Source organism: Podarcis raffonei, chromosome 9, assembly GCF_027172205.1.
Source record: "Podarcis raffonei isolate rPodRaf1 chromosome 9, rPodRaf1.pri, whole genome shotgun sequence".
NCBI classification, from domain to species: domain Eukaryota; kingdom Metazoa; phylum Chordata; class Lepidosauria; order Squamata; family Lacertidae; genus Podarcis; species Podarcis raffonei.
In genome coordinates, this window is record NC_070610.1 from 39,231,624 (window position 1) to 39,250,702 (window position 19,079).

Sequence of the window (19,079 nt, forward strand, 5' to 3'; positions counted from 1 at the left end):
AAAGCATTCTTTATTACTTGAACAAAATCAAGTTATATCAAACAACCCCTAGCCAGCAGTGCTCTGTACCTTGCGTTACATATGATTGAGGTCTGACTAATCTTTACAATCAAAATCCACTGAAATTTAGCCTTCAGCTTTCATATATTTTACTCTATCAGTGTTCAGGTCTAGAGAGGTTGGGCAAATCAGACCAGATTGTACTCAAACTGTTCTTGTTCCACTTTGATAGACCAAGGCTTATTTGAGTGTACTTTCCTATTGCATCTGAACATGCAGACAGTTGCATTTACTGCTTCAGGTACTACCAAGTTCATTCAATAGCATTCAATAGAATGCTAACCTCACAGAGGACCATTGATAGCAGCTCTTGAGAAAAATGTGGCGAACCCAAAGTTGTATGGTTCTGCAGCTAGGGTGTTCTTTTAGTTTTGATCAAGACTACATTCCATTATAAGCTGGTCCACCTCCACCTTCAGGTACAACCCAGTTAATATTTTGGCTGGGATCTTTAATATCACATGTCTTGCAATGGACACAGTTCTGAGCATTTATCTGTAATCGCAATCCATCTCCAGTTTCCACAGGAACATATTCATAAACTCCTGTAAAAAAGGAAAATTGAATTTAGTGGAAGAAGTAACCTAATTCTAAAAGTACAGTAGAATTCAGCCAGAAAACGCCCCCATCAAAAACCAAGGGGTCAAGCTGATAAGTGAAGTTATGGTATGTAGGAGAACAAAAAGTGGAGGAATGGAAAAAAACAAACAAACCTGCAATTCCACACACTACAATTTGTGCTAGGTACCTGCAGGGCAGAATCGTTGTTCAGGTCCATCGTATATAGCTAAGTTATGATTGACAGGAACACTATCATCTTTCAGAGTCAAATGAGCTGGCTGGTCATGTTCGTGATTCGTGCCACTCAGAGCCACTGATGAAAGCAAGTCAAAACTGATTTTTCCATCAGGTTTGGGGTATTCAATAGGTGTGCAGTCTTTGGCTGGCTTTAGCCGCTTTGCATCTGTCCCTAAAATATCAGCAGAGGGAAAAACTTAAATATAAGCAAAACTTAAATTATATTGGTTTCACCATACTCTAGTAAAGGAGCATATCAGTACCATTTTCTAAGTAACTTTGCTTCTCTGAAGGAAATGCCTCTACTGCTGTGATGTGTTCCACAACTGCAAAGGGGGTGGTGGTGGAGGTAGAGTAGGCTTTTTTGTTGCTTTTTTTTTAAAGGACAAATCTTGAGGGGTAAAAAAATTCCTGTAGGCATGGTATCACAGAAGGGCACTCAGGAGTGGTCAATAACTTTTTTTTAAAAATGAGAAATTTTGGGGGATCCTGAGAGCCATAAAGAACTTGGGGGAGTCATATAAATGATGCAAGGTATCCACCCCTTTTCTATGGTGTTGGCCTGTTTGTGGAAAAGATCTCAACAGGAAAGAGTGAGCCTGCTTGCACAAAAGTTACACTTCCTCTCCTTCCCTCTGTAGTCTGTTCCTAGTGGATCCCCCAAATCAACAGAGCACTGGACTGTCCAACAGATTTAGGGGCATGGTGGTCTGAAAAGGAAAGGAGAAGGGAAAGTCTCATGGCTGCTGCCCAGATGCTGTTAATTTAGAAACCTACCTGGATGCTTTAGGGTCCAAGGTTCCATTCCTCTTAGTATCCAGTAAAATATGCCTGTGTAAATCATTCCACCATACACACCCAAGGGTCCATGGCATGAAGGACGGATATTCCTGACTGCATAGAGTTCTTTCCATACCCAGGATTTTTTCAGATTGTCTTCATATTCAGGCACATCAAGTCCTAGAAACAAGGGGCTGTTTATTAAATGTTTAGAAAGTCAGTAGCATCTTACAGTTCCACTTCCAAGGAGATAACTAGTGCTGCTGATAAGAGACAGGCTTTCTATATTTTGCAACAAAGCAGTAGTTTACATTGAGGAAAATATAAATTGCTCGGGAGAGCTGTACTTCAATAATTTTATATCTGAATGGATACTGAAAAAGCAGAGTGGAAGACAACTTTGAATACGGTACGTATATATCATTGTTTACACTTTGAGTTTTACACTAATAAGACCAAAAATTAACGTGTTTGAAGGCTGTTGAAGGATAGTAACATTTGTTTCTATTTAAAAGTAGTAAAATTATACATTACAGAATTATAACACAGGTTGCAATTCTGTGCACACTCGAGGGTAAGCCTAATTGAATTTAGTGGGATCCACCTTTGACTAAATGCACAGGATTGCATGGCACATGATTAACCGTTTAACAGCTAAACATAGGCATTTTCCCATGTACGAGGTGCTAACTTTTTAAAAACAGTGAATCTGCATTTAAAATGAAGAAAACAACACCTTGCATTTAAGATGAAAACAAAAGTGATTTTAGACAGCAACTTTAGTGGAAATACTATTTAAAAAAAAAAAGTTGAAAAGAAATGCAAATACACATCATATAAATTTTCAGCCTGTAATTTCCAATGTAAACTTCAGATTAATCTCACCCAGTGTCATTTGATACTTGAAGGGTGTGACATGCCTTGGCAGAGACTCAATTGTCAGGACTAGGCAAGGTATTATAATTAGGCTCCACTCGTAAATTCCTTCCATTATATCTGCAATATGGTGATGAGACTTTAGGGCAGGCTTGTATTGTACTGGTCCATTATCCACAGGTGATAAAGAAATGGACACAGGTGAGTCAGTAGGGTGGAGACTTTTCTTTTGAATGGTGTTTTTCACGCTTCCAAGGTCTGTGCCAGCGGCTTTTTTTTTTTATCCCACTGTTTTGCCTGGGGAAACCCTCTGTTTACCACTGAATCAGAACAAATGGCAATCTGCAGAAAAGCCTATTGCTGTTTCCCCAGGGTAAGTGTCAGGACAAAAAAAAAAAAAAAGACCTGGAAAATGAAAGACCTGTCTGAAAAGTGTTGTGCAAAAGGAAGTCTGCAAAAGGAATACCCTGAGTGTATGCTATTGAATTGTGGGCTTTCTACAAAGCTGTTTTAGGTCAATACACCAGTGACAATTAGCTTGGCTTAAAGAGCTCCTTGATATTTAGAACTGTCATTGATCAGAAAGCATCAGTGATAAATGTTCATATCATGCCATCTTACCCAGTGTTTTTGATTGGAGATTCTCATTCGTTAGTTGGTTGAAAATGGCTTCCGAAGCCAGCATACCACTTTTCATTGCAGTGTGTGTGCCTTTAATCTTAGGAACATTCATGAAACCTGGACTACAGCCAATAAGGAGTCCACCAGGAAAAGTGAGTTTAGGTATGGACTGCGGAGATAATAATTTATTTATTAACTATTCATGCAAAGTAAGAAAGATTGCTTTTTTGAATCAAGCAGTCACATTTTAAGTTTGATTGCATTAAGCAGATTAAAGCATACACTTTTACAGCATGCTTGCATTCTCTTCTGCATATCCCAAGCCATTATGTCTACATTCGAGGCTAGAACCATCTATATATTGAGGCATAATCTATTCAGCCTGAAGATTCATCATGCACTGTTTTTCAGACTTACTATTCCTCATTTTTTCTGAAATTCTTCAAAGCCTACTAGACCTATATCCTTCTACCTTAAACTAGAAGGTTCAGCTGCTTGTCTCCAATTTCCCAGCACTACCTCAACCTTTACATCAGTATCTACTCATCTCTCAATTTCTTTTTAAAAATTTAATCCCACCCTCAGAGATACAAATCTGGATTACTCCAAGCAGGTGTATCTCATAACATCATATTTCCAGTTATGTGGTAACATCAATTACAGTATATATTCATACCAGCCAAAAAATTCATAATGTGAGGCTGTCCCAACCTTTTGCCTTCTCCTATGTGCATAATAAAAGGGTACCAGCCTCCTGCAAATGTGCCTTTTGTTTTCATCCCCTTTGCTGATTTTGTTTTATTTGTTAGCTTGTCTGTCAAAACTAGTTGTCAGATTTTTCTTGTACCATGAAGTCAGTGTTGCACCCTCCAGAGGTTTCCCACTGGTCTTGCTGGTAATAATCATTGTTGTAAAGCAGATCAGTATTATCTCCCAAATAAAGGTTAAGCAATACCAACGCTTTATCTCTTCCTTTTCAGTCTGATGCAACTGGAGCTACTCCAGTAAAACATTTGCCATTCTAAACTCCATTAGCATTACAATCCACTCCACAAGGAAGCCAGGAGCTGTTGTTTCAGGGTTGCTGTTTTTAAAAGGCCAGCCCAGACACTCAAAACTACACTGCCTCTGCTTCCCTCTTGCAGTGTTTAAAGAACACCGTCTTCAAATAAATTAACTTTGAACCAGGGAAACCTTTAGCTCAAACAAGGCATTAAAGTGCAAATGCAGTGGTCCAGAAAAATAGTCATAAAATGGGAATACCTATAAAAAGAGAACCAAGAACACTACCCACAGAGGCAAATTTTGTCTCTTTCTGTTATCTATATAGTTCCTGAATATGATATCAATAAAGAAGAAGGATTCTAAGTGTTATATTTTAACTCCATAGCACTAAGAATGACATCTATGAACCTCAACCTTTTAAAGAAGCTACTGAACTTTTCAACTGCTACATCAAGAGACAGGAACTCCTGACATCCAAGTATCTGAGAGGCATTATAAATAAGAGCCAGTATCATTCATGGAGTACTTCTAATCCATTTTTACACCCCTGCTAGATTTCTACAGCCAACTAGTATACCTGAAAGGTGAAAAGGGTTTGGTTATTGTAACCACTAGTATTTTTGTAGATATGGCTGCATCAAATAATTCAGAACACCTGTCCTCTCTGGGTGTATTTGACAGATTTAGTAGAGCATGCTTTAGAGCTATGGATACAGATTAAAAAGATGTCTGTGGAATACTGCAGCAATTGTAAAACTAGCAGGTTTTAGTATAGAGAAAAGTAAACTTAAGCATCACCTACAATGCAGGTAAACCTTGAATCAGAACAGCCACACAACTAGTGTTACAAATGCACAGAGACTTCGGCTTAGCCCTTCATAAAGTCTATGGCACTCTTTGGATCAGAAGTAGGGTTCTACTGCCGTTTTCTGGTGAACATGTTTCAATTGGGTTTAAATGCAGAAACCTTGCCAATTCAATGTCTTACCAATCCACACCAGATGTATGTTTAATTACAGGAATATAGAATTCACAACCAAGGTATAAATTATTTGTGAAAATAGTTATGCTGCGAGTTATCGCTCCAGGATGAGGCCGGCTAATCTTACCCATGGATGAGATTGTGGTGCAACATTTTCCGGGACAGTTTGTAATATCTCTTATTTTGACATTTAAATAGGAGAACCAGAGACATTTATTAACTGTTCAACAACAGTCCAACTAGAGAGTTTTGTCTTTACTAATGCTGCTGTATTTAATTGATTGGTTAGATCAAACCAACAAAAATATATTACAGGTCAATAGGGTAGCTAGCAAAGTTTAATACAAAGTGCTTTTAAAAATCTCAGATGCAAGGAGGCTCACTCCTGTCTCTTGCAGGAGGATGCCTGCTGTGACAGGTCTGTCTATCACCTAGAAACAAAGCATTTGCCCCCACAGAACTAGTGTTTTTCTCAAATACAAATTTAGTCAAGCAACGAAATTCATGATTGATTAAGACTGCTTCTATCAGATGGCAGCTTTTTTAAAACAACAACAACAACAACAACAAAACACAACTGAGACATTTGAGGAAATAACCTTGTATTACTAAAACATCACCTGGAAGCCACCTTCATTAAGAGCTCGGGCACCATAGGCGATTCTCTTTCCACCTTCTAAAGTAGGCTGTACAGTTGGATGGTGCTTCCACCTCTGAAATTCCTTAAAGGGGTTCAAGTAAGGATTTTGATAATCCAAACCGATCTATAAGACATAATGCGAAAATATTTACTTTAAAAAACAAACAAACCTGTAGGCTATTACTAATAGGGCATACAAAGCTTCAAACACACTCCTCATTTCCCTATTATGCTACTCGCTGGATATATTTAGCTTACTTTGGATTTCAGTATTACAAGAAGTAATTTTGTCCCTATGAAATGTACGGCCATGCAGCTCTTTTGTGTGAATAAGTGATTCAATAATTCTGTATACAGGCATAATAGCTCATATACATATTCTTCCCCTGAGAAAAGCTCCAATTTGAAAAGCATGTGGCCAGTACTTGGGGACTAACCAAACCTCACACATCATGGAGAAATGTTTTCAAGGTAGTAGTTCTTGAACCCTGCTAACCTTGAAGAAGTTAAGCACTGACAATCTTTCGTACTGAACATCACAAGTAAAAGTTAAAAAGATATGATGTATGCAAGCAACACTAATACAGTGGTACCTCAGGTTAAGTACTTAATTCGTTCCAGAGGTCTGTACTTAACCTGAAACTGTTCTTAACCTGAAGCACCACTTTAGCTAATGGGGCCTCCTGCTGCCACTGCGCAGCCGGAGCACGATTTCTGTTCTCATTCTGAAGCAAAGTTCTTAACCTGAAGCACTATTTCTGGGTTGGCGGAGTCTGTAACCTGAAGCGTATGTAACCTGAGGCACCACTGTATTAGAATTCTGTATCTCAGTGCCATCCATGAACAGACTTACATCAGAAGCAAAAAATGTTCAAAAAGTTAAGTTTCACTGCAAGTACAAAATACTTACCACAAACCCCAAAGCTACTAGCGGTTCACCCTCATCTAGATGATAAAGAAATGATCCTCCGTATGTATGTCTGTCCAAAGGCCAGCCAACAGTGTGCTCCACTCTTCCTGCTTTCCATTTCTTTTCATCAATAAGCCACAGCTAGAAATGGGGAAAATCCAGGCAATGCAGTTCAGCAAAGACGTTACTAGACTTTAAACCAAAGTGAAACTGCTATGTGTAACTTTCCATACTACACAATTGGACTCAGTGCTGAAAGCAAATAGAAGTCTTCATCTTTGAAACCTTCACATTTAATCTATAACCTATTGGCTTGAGCGAATGAGCTGTCAAATAATGCTGCAGTGGCAGGTCTTTGTAAGTGGGGCAAAAATGGGTGGAAAATATAATTTATTGTCACTTATGACCCCTCTGCCTGACACAACTGTTTGTTTATTTATTTATTTATAATCCATATATATATATATATATGGCAGTTTTACAACATAAGAGAATAAAAACAACAAAAGTATCCATAAGGACATCAATAAATACTCATTGGTTAAAAAGTAAAATTCATATTATAAAGCCCTGTGTAAATAGTTTTCAAAAGTCATTGAAATAAACCTCTACTGAGTTTCACAGGACAGGTCCTGCCTCACGAAAAGGCTCAACCCAACCTTGAGAGTGTGGGAATTCACTCCCATTGGTAGTCTCACTTCTTTTAAAACATATCGATTGCTTACAATGAATTTTCTGAATCTGAAGCAGAAAGGTTTTTCTTCACTTAAGTCCCAAATCATGCCCACACCTATTAAAAACAGTTTTCAATGAAGAGGTTTAAGACAGTGATCAGCAGTGTAGAACAGGTAACTCAGGAGCAATTACCTGGATTAATATCCATGTTCTATCTTTGGTATGCTTTCTTTTTAAGCTTCTATATTTAAGCTTCTATTTTACTTGCATTAGAACCATTTAAAGCACTGCTAATAATATGCCTTTTCTATTTTTTTTTAAATGATATTTATTAAGATTTTTCCATTATCCAAAAAAGTCAAAGAAAAACACAAAAACACAAATAAGAAAACAAAGCAAAAAAAAGATTTAAAAACACATAAAATTCAAGGTCCTCACTTTCAATAACATACTTTCTTGACTTCCCCCCACCTCCCCCTCTTGTATTCCAGTTCAAATTGTTGGCTCAACAAGTTCTTGTCCCCAATTTTTAACCTTTTTACATTTCAGTCATTTTTAGAAAAAACAATTTTAACTTTTAAACTTTTAACTTATAAATTTATAACTTATAACTTATAAACATCAATAATTGCACATCTGTTCTCATACTTAAAGCCTTTTTTCTAAAGTCGACCCAAATTCCCTTCCACGACTTTCCCAACTTTCATACATAAAACAAAATAAAAACAAAACAAATTATAATTATGCCCCCTTTGGATTCCCAAACTCCACCCCCCCTTTCCCGGTTTCAATCCCCAACAAATGTCCATCAGTCTTAGTCTACTCTCAGCCTGGGGATCTCCGAATAATATGCCTTTTCTAGAATGGCTTGGGATGGATAGAACTACTGCCATGAACGACAGGACCAGTTTATGTAGCCAACACTATTTTGGAAACTAGAGTTTTTAGCCATCGTTCTAAACACAAGATAGCTTGCAACAGTGAAATAAAACAGCCACAATACAGAGATGGGGCCTGCAGCCCTGTAATACCTGGAAAATCTTTCCAACTTGGCTGTGCCTTGGGTCTCCCTTTAATTCAGGGACAAAGACAATTAGCCATAAAGGCTAAATGTTGACCTTAAAAAGAAACACTGAGACACTTCACTTGTGCATTGTTTACAAGCCAGAACTATTTAACATATGAAATCTGTTTGTCCTAAATTTAAAAGCTTGCGTGAATAAGAATGCTGTGAATAAAATTGGAATACAGTGACTTCTACCAAAGAAAGCCACAATTAGTTATTGCAAGGTGGGGAAAGTGGCTGTAGTAATCCTTTAGATCTAGAACTAACAAACTAAAGAACGGATCAAGGTACTACACAGTAAGCATTAGCTAACAGTAAGATTAGCTAACCTTTCCCAAATTTTCATACCATTTCTATTCTGAAAAGGCTTTAAAATGTACCCTGAGACAATGTCAAATACGCTTGTGTTGTGGGATTCAGAGAGCAAACCTTGGATTGTAACCGATCAATAATACAGTGATACCTCCTTAAGCCCAATGCCGTAAGTCTGGGGTTGGCAGTTCTGCCTTAGATTGTATTTGTTGTACAACTGCTTTGCAAGATGGCCGTGACAACCTTCTGCAAACACGGTGATTTTGGCATGCAGCTCCAAGCCTCTTTCAAACGTAGCCTGCCACAGAAGATAGTAAATACCATCATTACCCACATAATACGTATTTGAAAGTGAAGTCTGTTTGGCGAGATACGCTGCAAGCAGTTGTGTAACATGTTTTCATTATGCCATGTTGCAGAGAATCTTCCAAGCACCTGCTCTGAATGCAGAGATCCCAGCTTCAATCCCCAGCATCTTGAGGGAGGGCTGGGATAGTGCTCTGTCCGAAATACTGCCCCTCCAAGCCTCTCTATCTAGCCGTTAGGGTTCTCCTCGGGCCATGCCCCTCAGTGGTGCTTCTCCATGCCCTATTTAAATCCTTTTGCCTGGCAGAAATATGTCCTTCAACTGTGACAATGTCTATTGCTTGCCTGGATAGGGAAGGGTGTGTGTTAGCTCTCTTGCCTCTACCCATCACTGGCACCTAGACCCTAGGAAGTTCCTGATGAGGGAATACAGACTCTCGTTCTGCTTTAAACATTAGAAAGGAAAACTGGTAGGAAAGATTGTAAATCAGCAGTTCTTTTCCTACTTAAGTTAGAGCCAGTTTAAACTCTGTGCAGCCAGCTTATGCTTGCCTTGTGCACACCGGTATATGTGTATGCTGCATATACTAAAATGTTAAAGGGTGATGCTCATTCCCAGCACTTAGTAAGATGTAGGGGACACAGTTCAAGTGTCCTGCAGCATATTTACTTCATTCTGTCTGAGACGTACAATTACAAACACCACTATAATTGTAGGAAGCACACTTGGAGCAAACAGTATAAACTGACCCTTGATGCCAGGCTGATAATGAGTCCCCCCCCCTCACACACTATTTCCTTGCATGTTCTATTAGTCATCTCTGTTTTAAGTTGATCTACTCAGAACTTTAAGGAATATACTGAAGTGTTTTAATTTTTCTTCATTATATGTAGAGTTGAAAAGCGTTGTTTTCAGTCTCTTATAAGTATTTATAACATCTCTGCTTCTTTCTCTGCATGGTTTTAAATCTACTGGCTCTCTGGGTGCAGAATGCAGAGATGTCTGCATAGTCACATGTCCTTCAAAATGCTGTTTAAACAGTGTCTTCCATTATACAACCTCTTTGGCAATAATACAATAATGCCTGTGCTCATCTCAACCCTGGAACTTTGAGCCATATTTTTCGAGTATACTACCTTTGTGTTTACTTAAATGCCTACATTAAGCTGCAAATCCAACACCATCTTCATACCACCAAGCATATAACAGCAGTTTTACAATATCCATTTTTATGAGGAGCCATCCAAGTGAAAAGCATGATGTTAATAAAAAAGTAAAGGAGCATTTACCTTGGGTGCCCCATCCTTTTGGATGCCAACATCATTTGTGGCAATCCCTTTCACACTGCCATCTTCATGGAAAAGAACCTATGGGAAGGAAATCAAATAAAGATCTGTTATTTCAACATTCTGAACATGAAGCTGCAAGCAGAGTTGTGCAATTTTATTGTTTGTACAGCACCTGGTTGTAGTCACCCGGTAAATATTTTTATTATTATTAATTAAATTTGTATACCAGCCTTCATCCAAAGATCATAGGGCTGTTCACAACATTAAAAGCACAAAAGAACACAAAATACATAATGAAAAAATGGAATAACCCTCCTCCCACAAGCACAGTTAAAAGGGCATAGAATGTTAATCAGCCCTGGTTATAGAGAAACATTTTTGCCTGGCATCTAAAGATATGTAATGAAAGCACCAGGTGAGCCTCCCTGGGGAGAGCAGTCCACAAATGGGGAGCCACTGCAGGAAAGGCCCATTCTGGTACAGTATCTGCATGGAATATCCTGGAAGTTTTCAAGGATGCAAATTAGATGCAGCAAGATGCACCTGTCCTGCATCTGAGCTTGTCAAAAGGCATCAAGTTGTCCTCCGTAGGAGACAGCATGCTGGATTAGACAGACCTTTGTTCTGCTCAGGAGGGCTCTTATGTTCTTACATCATTCTGCAAACAATATAGTGTAGTGATTATTTGTGTAAACTGAATACATTCATTCTAATAGGTGAAAACCTATCTTAGGTGTCATATGAAAGTTTGACAAATCTCATACATGCACACAAACATGAATGGCAACAGCTCTGCCAGTACCTCAGCTGCAGCATAGCCTGGGTAGACTTCAACACCAAGCGCTTCTGCTTGTTCACCCAGCCAGCTCACAAAATGCCCTAGACGAACTATGTAATTCCCATGATTAGTCATCGGAAGGCCTAGTTAAAAGGATGAAACACACCACAATTCATTTCATGAAACAGTAAACACTAAGACTAGTTCAGAGTTACAATTCTACCATACGAATCAGCTTACTAGCAGGGTGAAGTTACAGTTTATGACTTAATTAACTCTTACCACTGCACAAAACGTGTTCCTAGTCTGCCTGCTGTACCTATGTTTCAGTAAACATAAAGTCTCTCATAGTTTACAAAACATTTTTCTCAGGTTCAGTGCAGGAGATTCTTAATTGCCTCAGACACCAAATCAACTGACTTACAAGCTTGTCCTCAACACAACTTATAAACTACAGTGCATGTACTGGAACAAAGTGATGTGACATTTCTTCACTATAAAGCAGTGGTAGCTAACCTGCGGCCCTCCAGAAGTTACTGAACTCCCATCAGGTCTAACCAGCAGAGCCAGTTGTCAGGGATGAACGGGCACTATGTAAGTGGGTTCAAGTTGTTTTTAATTTTGTTTTTTAAACTGTTGTAACCCACCCTGAGACCACAGGGTGAAGGGCAGGTAATAAATTTAATACTTTAAGCAAAAGAATAGCTCATACAAGCACTTTATACCCCAGCTCAAAACAAAAGATTTACACATAGAGGTTTTTCGTCTTCATCAATAACTGTACCTGGAAGAATAGGAACTGGGATTCTAGAGTTCTTTGTTAATATTCCAAATTTGTCTTCTGTTACAGAGGTATGCAGTGGAGCCTAAGAAAAATGAAATAAAAATAAGTAGAAATATTTTGCAGAACTTCCAACCTCCTTAATAAGACATTTGAATACCATTAGCATTATAGATTCACATAAAATTGGAGCAGACATACTTATGAGTTTCAAGGATGGTAACAGATGTCAGATTAAGCACAAATAAGAAAAGAATGAAGTGCAAGAAAGGCACTTGTATTCTACTGCAGGTTGTGATCATCAAAGGCAGCAAGCTAAAGGATTTAACAGATAAAGGTATTTGGCAGAATTTTATTTATTCTTTGGCAAAAGATACTTTACCAAATATCTTTATAGTGCTCATTATTTCCCTGGATACTTTCTATTTCATAGCATTCAGAGGAAACATATTATATATAATTTTTTTAGCAATTTCCTTTAAAATCACTAGCATGCATTCTAAACAGAATTAAGCTACAACTGAAAAAAGTTGTAGTACAGAAGTTAAGCTCTTACCCCTCGTTCTTTCCAATCTGGGAAAAGTTCATTTAAGGCACGTGGCTCAAGGCAAGCTCCAGAAAGTGTATGCGCACCGATCTGAGCAGCTTTCTCCACAAGGCACACACGGATCTCTTTGCCGTGTTCGCTAGCTAACTGCTTGAGTCGGATAGCTGCAGCGAGTCCTGCAGGGCCTGCTCCAACTACAACAACATCCGCTTCTTCTGCAAATCTTTCCATGCTTATCCCTTTAACAGAGAGCCATATACCAGAAAGTCAAATGGAGGCTAGGCCCTTGCTGTCAAAATCAGCTGTCCCTCCCCTTCTTGAAGTCTGATCTTGCAGACTCAAGTGAAAAAAAAAAAGTGTTGGGTCAAGACTAAAAAAATAAAATAAAAAATGGAATAGAACTTATAGGTATTTTTCAACAGTGGGTTTGCTAGGATGCACTTCAATGACCTTTTACTGGCACTGTCCCACATCACAGCTAGACGGCCACTTGAAGCTCTTCCCGGGATGTGGCTGCTGCAGTCACATGCTGACAGCTTCTGGGAGCCGCAGGTGAGAGCTGAGTGCATGGTGGGGACCAAAGTAGGACAAACTACCCCAAAATGAGCACCATGTGTCCCCCACCAAAGGTACTACCCCCCCCAACACCCCATACACCCTAAAATAATACACTACACTAAAGTAATAAACAATTGCAAAGTTAATTGTTAAATATAATTATAAATACAGATACAGTTTTACAGGGTTTCCCACAAAAATATATAGCTGCCCACGTGCTATCTTCTATTTATCTAAGTGTCCTTTAAAGGAGGGACTACCTTTGCTATTTGTTGATCAGTAATTGACTCTTCGTCGCCACAGGCGACTAGGCAAATAGCTATTTACAAGCCTGGTTATGCTACAAAAATGAGTTGTACTTAAAAGTTTGTCACTTACCTTCCCACCGGTTGTCTTTGTCCCGGGGGTGGATAGTATAGTGGGTGGTGATACGTGGCACAGTGGAAGAAGCCCATCGTGCTGCGCACAAAGGCAGGTGACAATCTTTTCCTGCTGACCTCAAGGCATACAGACAACGATGTGCTGTTGGAAAGAAATAAAACAGTTCTGAGCATTCAATTTTTGTTACAGCTCTGTAACTCGGACAACAAGGACACAAATATTCTGCTACTACATTAGGACTGTTTATTTGTACACTGTATGATTTACATAAATACCATACCATTTAGAGAAGCAGTCTTATATGTAACAGTTACATTAATGTTGGGTCCCATATCAGTTCCAGATCCTTTGTTTCCCCCTTTTAATTGTCTAGTGCAGTGTTAAACAGTTGATCATCAAAGATAAGCCACGCATCGCCGCAGGTCTCAATGATGCCTTACAGTAGAGGTTTTCAACCTTTTTGAGTCCACGGTCCCCTTGACCAACTACATTCTTTCTGCAGCACCTCTGTGTGGCTCAGGAGCCCAGTTATATCTCTCCTTGCCTGCAGAGCTGGCAGCCTCTCACCCTTTTTCAAACACCCTTCCTTGTGGAGTGCTCCCTCAGCCTCCTCTCCTCTCTCCTTGGGAGCCTTCCAGGCAGCCACTGCTACAGCCCCTGGTCTCTGAGCTGCCCCGCTCCCTGCCTCAAAGAGAAGTGCCTCCTCACACTGCCCCATAGGGGCCTAGGACTCGTCCAATAGCAAGGGTTGGTGGACTGGCTGGCTGGGCTCCTCGCCCACTTGCTTGCTTACTCTGAGGCCACCTTGGTTCCTGGCAACCAACACCCCCTGGCCAGCCCCAGAGGCACCATTTGCCTGGGGAGCTTGTAGCCAGGGCTGCTGCAACAAGCAGCTGTGCAAGCCTTTAGGAGGCAGAGAGGGCATCAGAGGAGAGAGGGAAGGAAAGAGAGAAAGAGGCTAGTGTTGCCCACGACACCCCTGACCACCATTCAAAGCACCCCAGGGTGCCAAGGAACATTGGTTGAAAACCATGGCCATACAGCTTTCCCACACCTCTGAATATTTGCTGTAATCCATATGTTACAAATCTGTGTGGAGCACAGCCATATATAAAACATAATGAGCTTTACAGTGTCAACAACGAATAAACTCAAAATTGATTTAATGCTCACAAATAAACTCAACAGGTGACTTACCTATAGGCATGTGTGTGTGTGTGCGTGCACACACACACACACAAAATTTCATAGTGCATGGGTAAGTTCTATACCAACACACACTTCTACGTAAGCAGCAGACAGCTCGCCATGAACTCTTCTGATTTTGTCTTTTCCATTTTGGCAGCTTACCCAACGGCTAAAGTTTTGACCAAGTAACTACTGTTCTGGCTTGCTAGCAACCTAGATCTTTGCAATTTGGGTGCCTATTCAGATATGATTGTTACAGTACAAGGCCAGCACCAAAAGCGAGGCCATGTAATGAAATTAAGAGGGGATTTGGACAGAAACTCTCTGGAATTGCAGAGCAGGAAGTGACTGTTCCTAAATGAGAGGTGTGTACATTTGTAGCCCGGGCTACTAGAGAGAACTGAGCAAGCAACTCCTGCCACTGTAATCAACAGCATGACATAACAAAAGAGTTGGGCTACTACTTACATAAGGTCATGTTTGACTATAGATGAATCCACCCTAGTTGATCAGCATGGAATTTTCAAACTTCTGTTTACAGTGGTGCCCCGCAAGACGAATGCCTCGCTAAACGAAAAACCCACAAGACGAAAGGGTTTTCCGATTTTTAGTGGCTTCACAAGACGAATTTCCCTATGGGCTTGCTTCGCAAGACGAAAGCCCATAGGGAAATCTCCGGGGACAGCGGGGAAGCGCAGCGCGCCTTCTCCTCTGTTCCCGGACCTGTCCTGAAGGCGGTGGGAGGTCCGGGAACAGAGGAGAAGGCGCGCAGCGCTTCTCCTCTGTTCCCGGGGCTTGCGGTGGGAGGAGGGTTTTTCCTCCCCACCGCCAACATTCAGAACAGCTACCCCTATCCGCAGCTTGGAGAGCCCTGCGGGGAAGTCCTGCAGGGCTCCCCAAGCTGCGAATGTCTGCCCCGCGCGAGGGGCGCTCTGAAGCAGAGCGCCCCTCGCGCCGGGCAGCAGGCTGCTATCCTCAGCCTAGGCAGCCCTGGGGAACTCTTCTGAAGGCTGGCGGTGGGAGAAGGGCTTTTCTTCCCACCGCCAGCCTTCAGAAGGCTGTTCTGAAGGCTGGCGGTGGGGAGAAAAGTCCTTCTCCCCCCGCCAGCCTTCAGAAGAGGTCCGGGGACAGACTGTCCCCGGACCTGGTCTGAAGGCGGTCTCCATAGGAACGCATTAATTGATTTTCAATGCATTCCTATGGGAAACCGTGCTTCGCAAGACGAAAAACTCGCAAGAAGAAAAAACTTGCGGAACGAATTAATTTCGTCTTGCGAGGCACCACTGTACTCACTTTTTACAAGGCCCTCACACAACATCATCATCCTGCTCTTTCCCTGTTGTACTTCCATCTTTTCTCATTCAACAGAGTCTGACTTTTCCCAGAGAACAGATGAGTAGCATAATCATTACCAGTGTAGATGTTATTGGTGCTACTATTCTATCCTTGCAAAATGACAGAACTTTGACATGCGCACCACCATGGTGGGTAAGTGAATCAGCTCAGTACACATTCATAATAACTACTGCAGGGGCACCATTTTATCACTCCATATTTTTGCACTACAATGCTTTTCAAACTATGTTTTAAATACAACTAAATTGAAGGCTTTACAGTGCTTAACCAATTAATTCAACAAAGTTATTTTTTAAAAATTGATTAAACATTCCTTCCTTGTTATTAACAATAGCCACTTTACTAAGATAGCATTTACGTGAACTGGTCTTTCCCAATTTTCTACCCACTGCAGCTATGTCACATCCACTTGTGTAGGCAGAACATAGCAGGAAGAACATACAGAATAAGTGCAACATTCCCAGCAGGGTGGAAAATCAATTGCGCTTGTAGTATACAGTAAAAGAGCATTGCTTATTAACACTAGGAGCCACTTGTCTGAAAGCAGGCTATCTGGCCTATCTGGCAATGTGTGACAAAAGTCAGTCCCTTGATAATATATACTTAAACAATTCATCAACCCCCCATGCTATAATAATAATAATAATAATAATAATAATAATAATAATAATATTTATTATTTATACCCCATCCATCTGGCTGGGTTTTCCCAGCCACTCTGGGCAGCTTCCAACAAAATATTAAAATACAATAGTCTGTTAAACATCAAAAGCTTCCCTAAACAGGGCTGCCTTCAGATGTCTTCTAAAAGTCTGGTACTGTAGTTGTTTTTCTCTTTGACATCTGGTGGGAGGGAGTTCCACAGGGCGGGTGCCACTACCAAAAAGGCCCTCTGCCTGGTTCCCTGTAATTTGGCTTCTCGCAGCGAGGGAACCGTCAGAAGGCCCTCGGAACTGGACCTCAGTGTCCGGGCAGAACAATGGGGGTGGGGACGCTCCTTCAGGTATACTGGACTGAGGCTGTTTAGGCTTTCTACTTCATAAAGGACTTCTAGGTAAAACATACAATTATTTGCACTTAACATAATTAGTATGTAAAGGAGAACCAAGCTATTCTACTTCTGCCCTACTTTTCTTATGCTTGCCAATTGCAGCAAGCTATTGCTATATTACCGCATGATGCAAAAATCCAGATGACCATCCATCACTGGTGCCTAAAGAACTGATAGTGGTAGGTTTCTGAAGGTGGTAGGAAGCCGGTTTTTCCTCATCTCATGTGCTCTACGTGGCTGACCATCACATCCTCTTACTCCTTAACCAGCAGCAACCACTCATTGGAGTAAGATCTTTCAAGTCAGAGGCTATGATTTTCAGGTAGACTTCTACCAGGTAGAGATGAAAGAAAAGTGGAGGAAACAGAGACCAAAAAACACCAGCAAGAACATTTCAAGCCCCCATTTCTGTCCTTCCAAGCTGGTTCTTAAGATTCTTGCAAAGGATTCATAACAATCACTGCCGAGACATGAGCAGGGCTTTTTTTTAAGAGTCTCCATTCCACAAAAGGACTGGTCTCTGTCCAAACAAGATCTGTTTTGTAAGAGATCCTACAGGTGACCTTTACCCTGATTTTTATTCTGGCCAGCAGGGGGAGAGGAAAGAGGAGAAATACCCAGGGTCGGCTCTGAGAGAAATAAGTATTTGGTGTGGGTCAGCAATCCCACGTGAAAAGGCGACTTCTTTCTTGTAGCTTTGTTGTCAACCCCATTCTGTTGACCTCTGTCTGCGCATACTAAGGTCACGGCCTTGCCTTTTCCTAGTCTTGACAGGTGGGGTTCAAAACCAAACCCCGACAACACCTCTGACTCACAGAGCTGCTCCGTGCACATTTACACTGTGGGACACTCCCCCTTCCCTTACACAGAGAGACACAAATCAACACAGCATTGCTACTTAATCCCCTGACAGCTGCCATCGAGCCTAAGCACATTTCGTCAGGGGCCAAGGAGCAAGGCGGGTACAGAATCAAGCTGAGGGGGACAACGCTCACCCAGAGAAAAGCCACTGCTTTCATTTTCCACTTCTCACTTCTAATGGTGGGAGCCATGACTTACACCAGGATTGAATGCACATTTATTCCTAATGTGCTGGACATGCATGACCCTGAATCAATGCTCTTCGTGAAAGAAAGAGATGGCTTATCGACAAACGAAACACAAGCGTGCAAAAAATTATGGAGATTCAGGGCGAAACTTACTCGCCAAGTCCGGAAAGCAGGATTTAAATGCACTTTACCTTGACGGGAAACTCTGCAAGAAGGAAGCAGCATGGCGCTTAGCGAGAAGGCTCCTGGCAATCCAAAGGAGTGGGTGGGCGACCAGCTATTGGGTGGGGGGGATCTCCCACAGGCGCTCTCCTCTGTCTCCCTCGCTTGCTATGCAGAGTCTCACGGGGATCTTACAGCTCGGCCCCCATGCTCCTCCGGGTTCTCAAGCAGCTGCAGAAGCCACGAGCAGAATTCGCTGGCGTCGAAGTTAATTTGCGCAGGCAGGACACACGTTGGGAAATGGGCGCGACCTCCCAGAGTGACATCCCATTAACAAACAAACTTAAAAAACAAACAAACTATAATTCCCAGGATGCCCCGCAGGAAAGGGCTGCGCCATATTCACGAGTCTGTCCGCCGGACTTGAGGGCGACGGGAGTGGCGAAATGCACGCCGGGAAAAGTAGTTCCGGGCTGCCACTTTGTTTCATGACGAGTTCGTAGAGAAAAGAGGGAAGAGTGACACGCGATTGCAGTTCTTGGTGACTTCCGGTTCAAAATATTTTGATTGATTGATTAATATATCGCCCTATACCCGGGGGTCTCAGGGCGGTTCACCAAATACAGAATAAAAATTAAAACAACAACCCAATAGCCCCCCCAAAAGTAACAAATTTTTAAAGGCCATAGGTATTGAACTGCTTTCCCGCGTTATCCTCCTAGCAGTCACGCAAATACAATGCATTGACCACACGCTTGTACCTATGCGACATCATAGCCAATAGCGACTTTCTTTTTTCCTTTTTCCTTTTGCCCAGTTAGCCCTGCTCTGGGTCACTTCTACATTTTTCCTTTCTCTATGGAGTCAAGGGTGAGGTAACCGAGATGGATCGGCGGATGTTGAACCC

General features: G+C 41.3%; 1 protein-coding gene across 1 annotated transcript; it reads right to left on the reverse strand.

Annotated features, from left to right (window-relative positions):
- Nucleotides 1–161: 161 nt before the first annotated feature.
- On the reverse strand, nucleotides 162–18,697 carry ETFDH (electron transfer flavoprotein dehydrogenase). Its single transcript, XM_053402978.1, has 13 exons — nucleotides 18,202–18,697; nucleotides 13,364–13,507; nucleotides 12,437–12,666; nucleotides 11,884–11,965; nucleotides 11,124–11,242; nucleotides 10,322–10,399; nucleotides 8,877–9,023; nucleotides 6,673–6,813; nucleotides 5,743–5,886; nucleotides 3,136–3,304; nucleotides 1,636–1,818; nucleotides 809–1,030; nucleotides 162–605 (listed from the first exon to the last, which is right to left on the reverse strand). Exons 1-13 carry the CDS (start codon nucleotides 18,233–18,235, stop codon nucleotides 442–444), a joined length of 1,857 nt encoding a protein of 618 aa, XP_053258953.1. The 5' UTR covers nucleotides 18,236–18,697; the 3' UTR covers nucleotides 162–441.
- Between the last annotated feature and the right edge of the window lie 382 nt (nucleotides 18,698–19,079).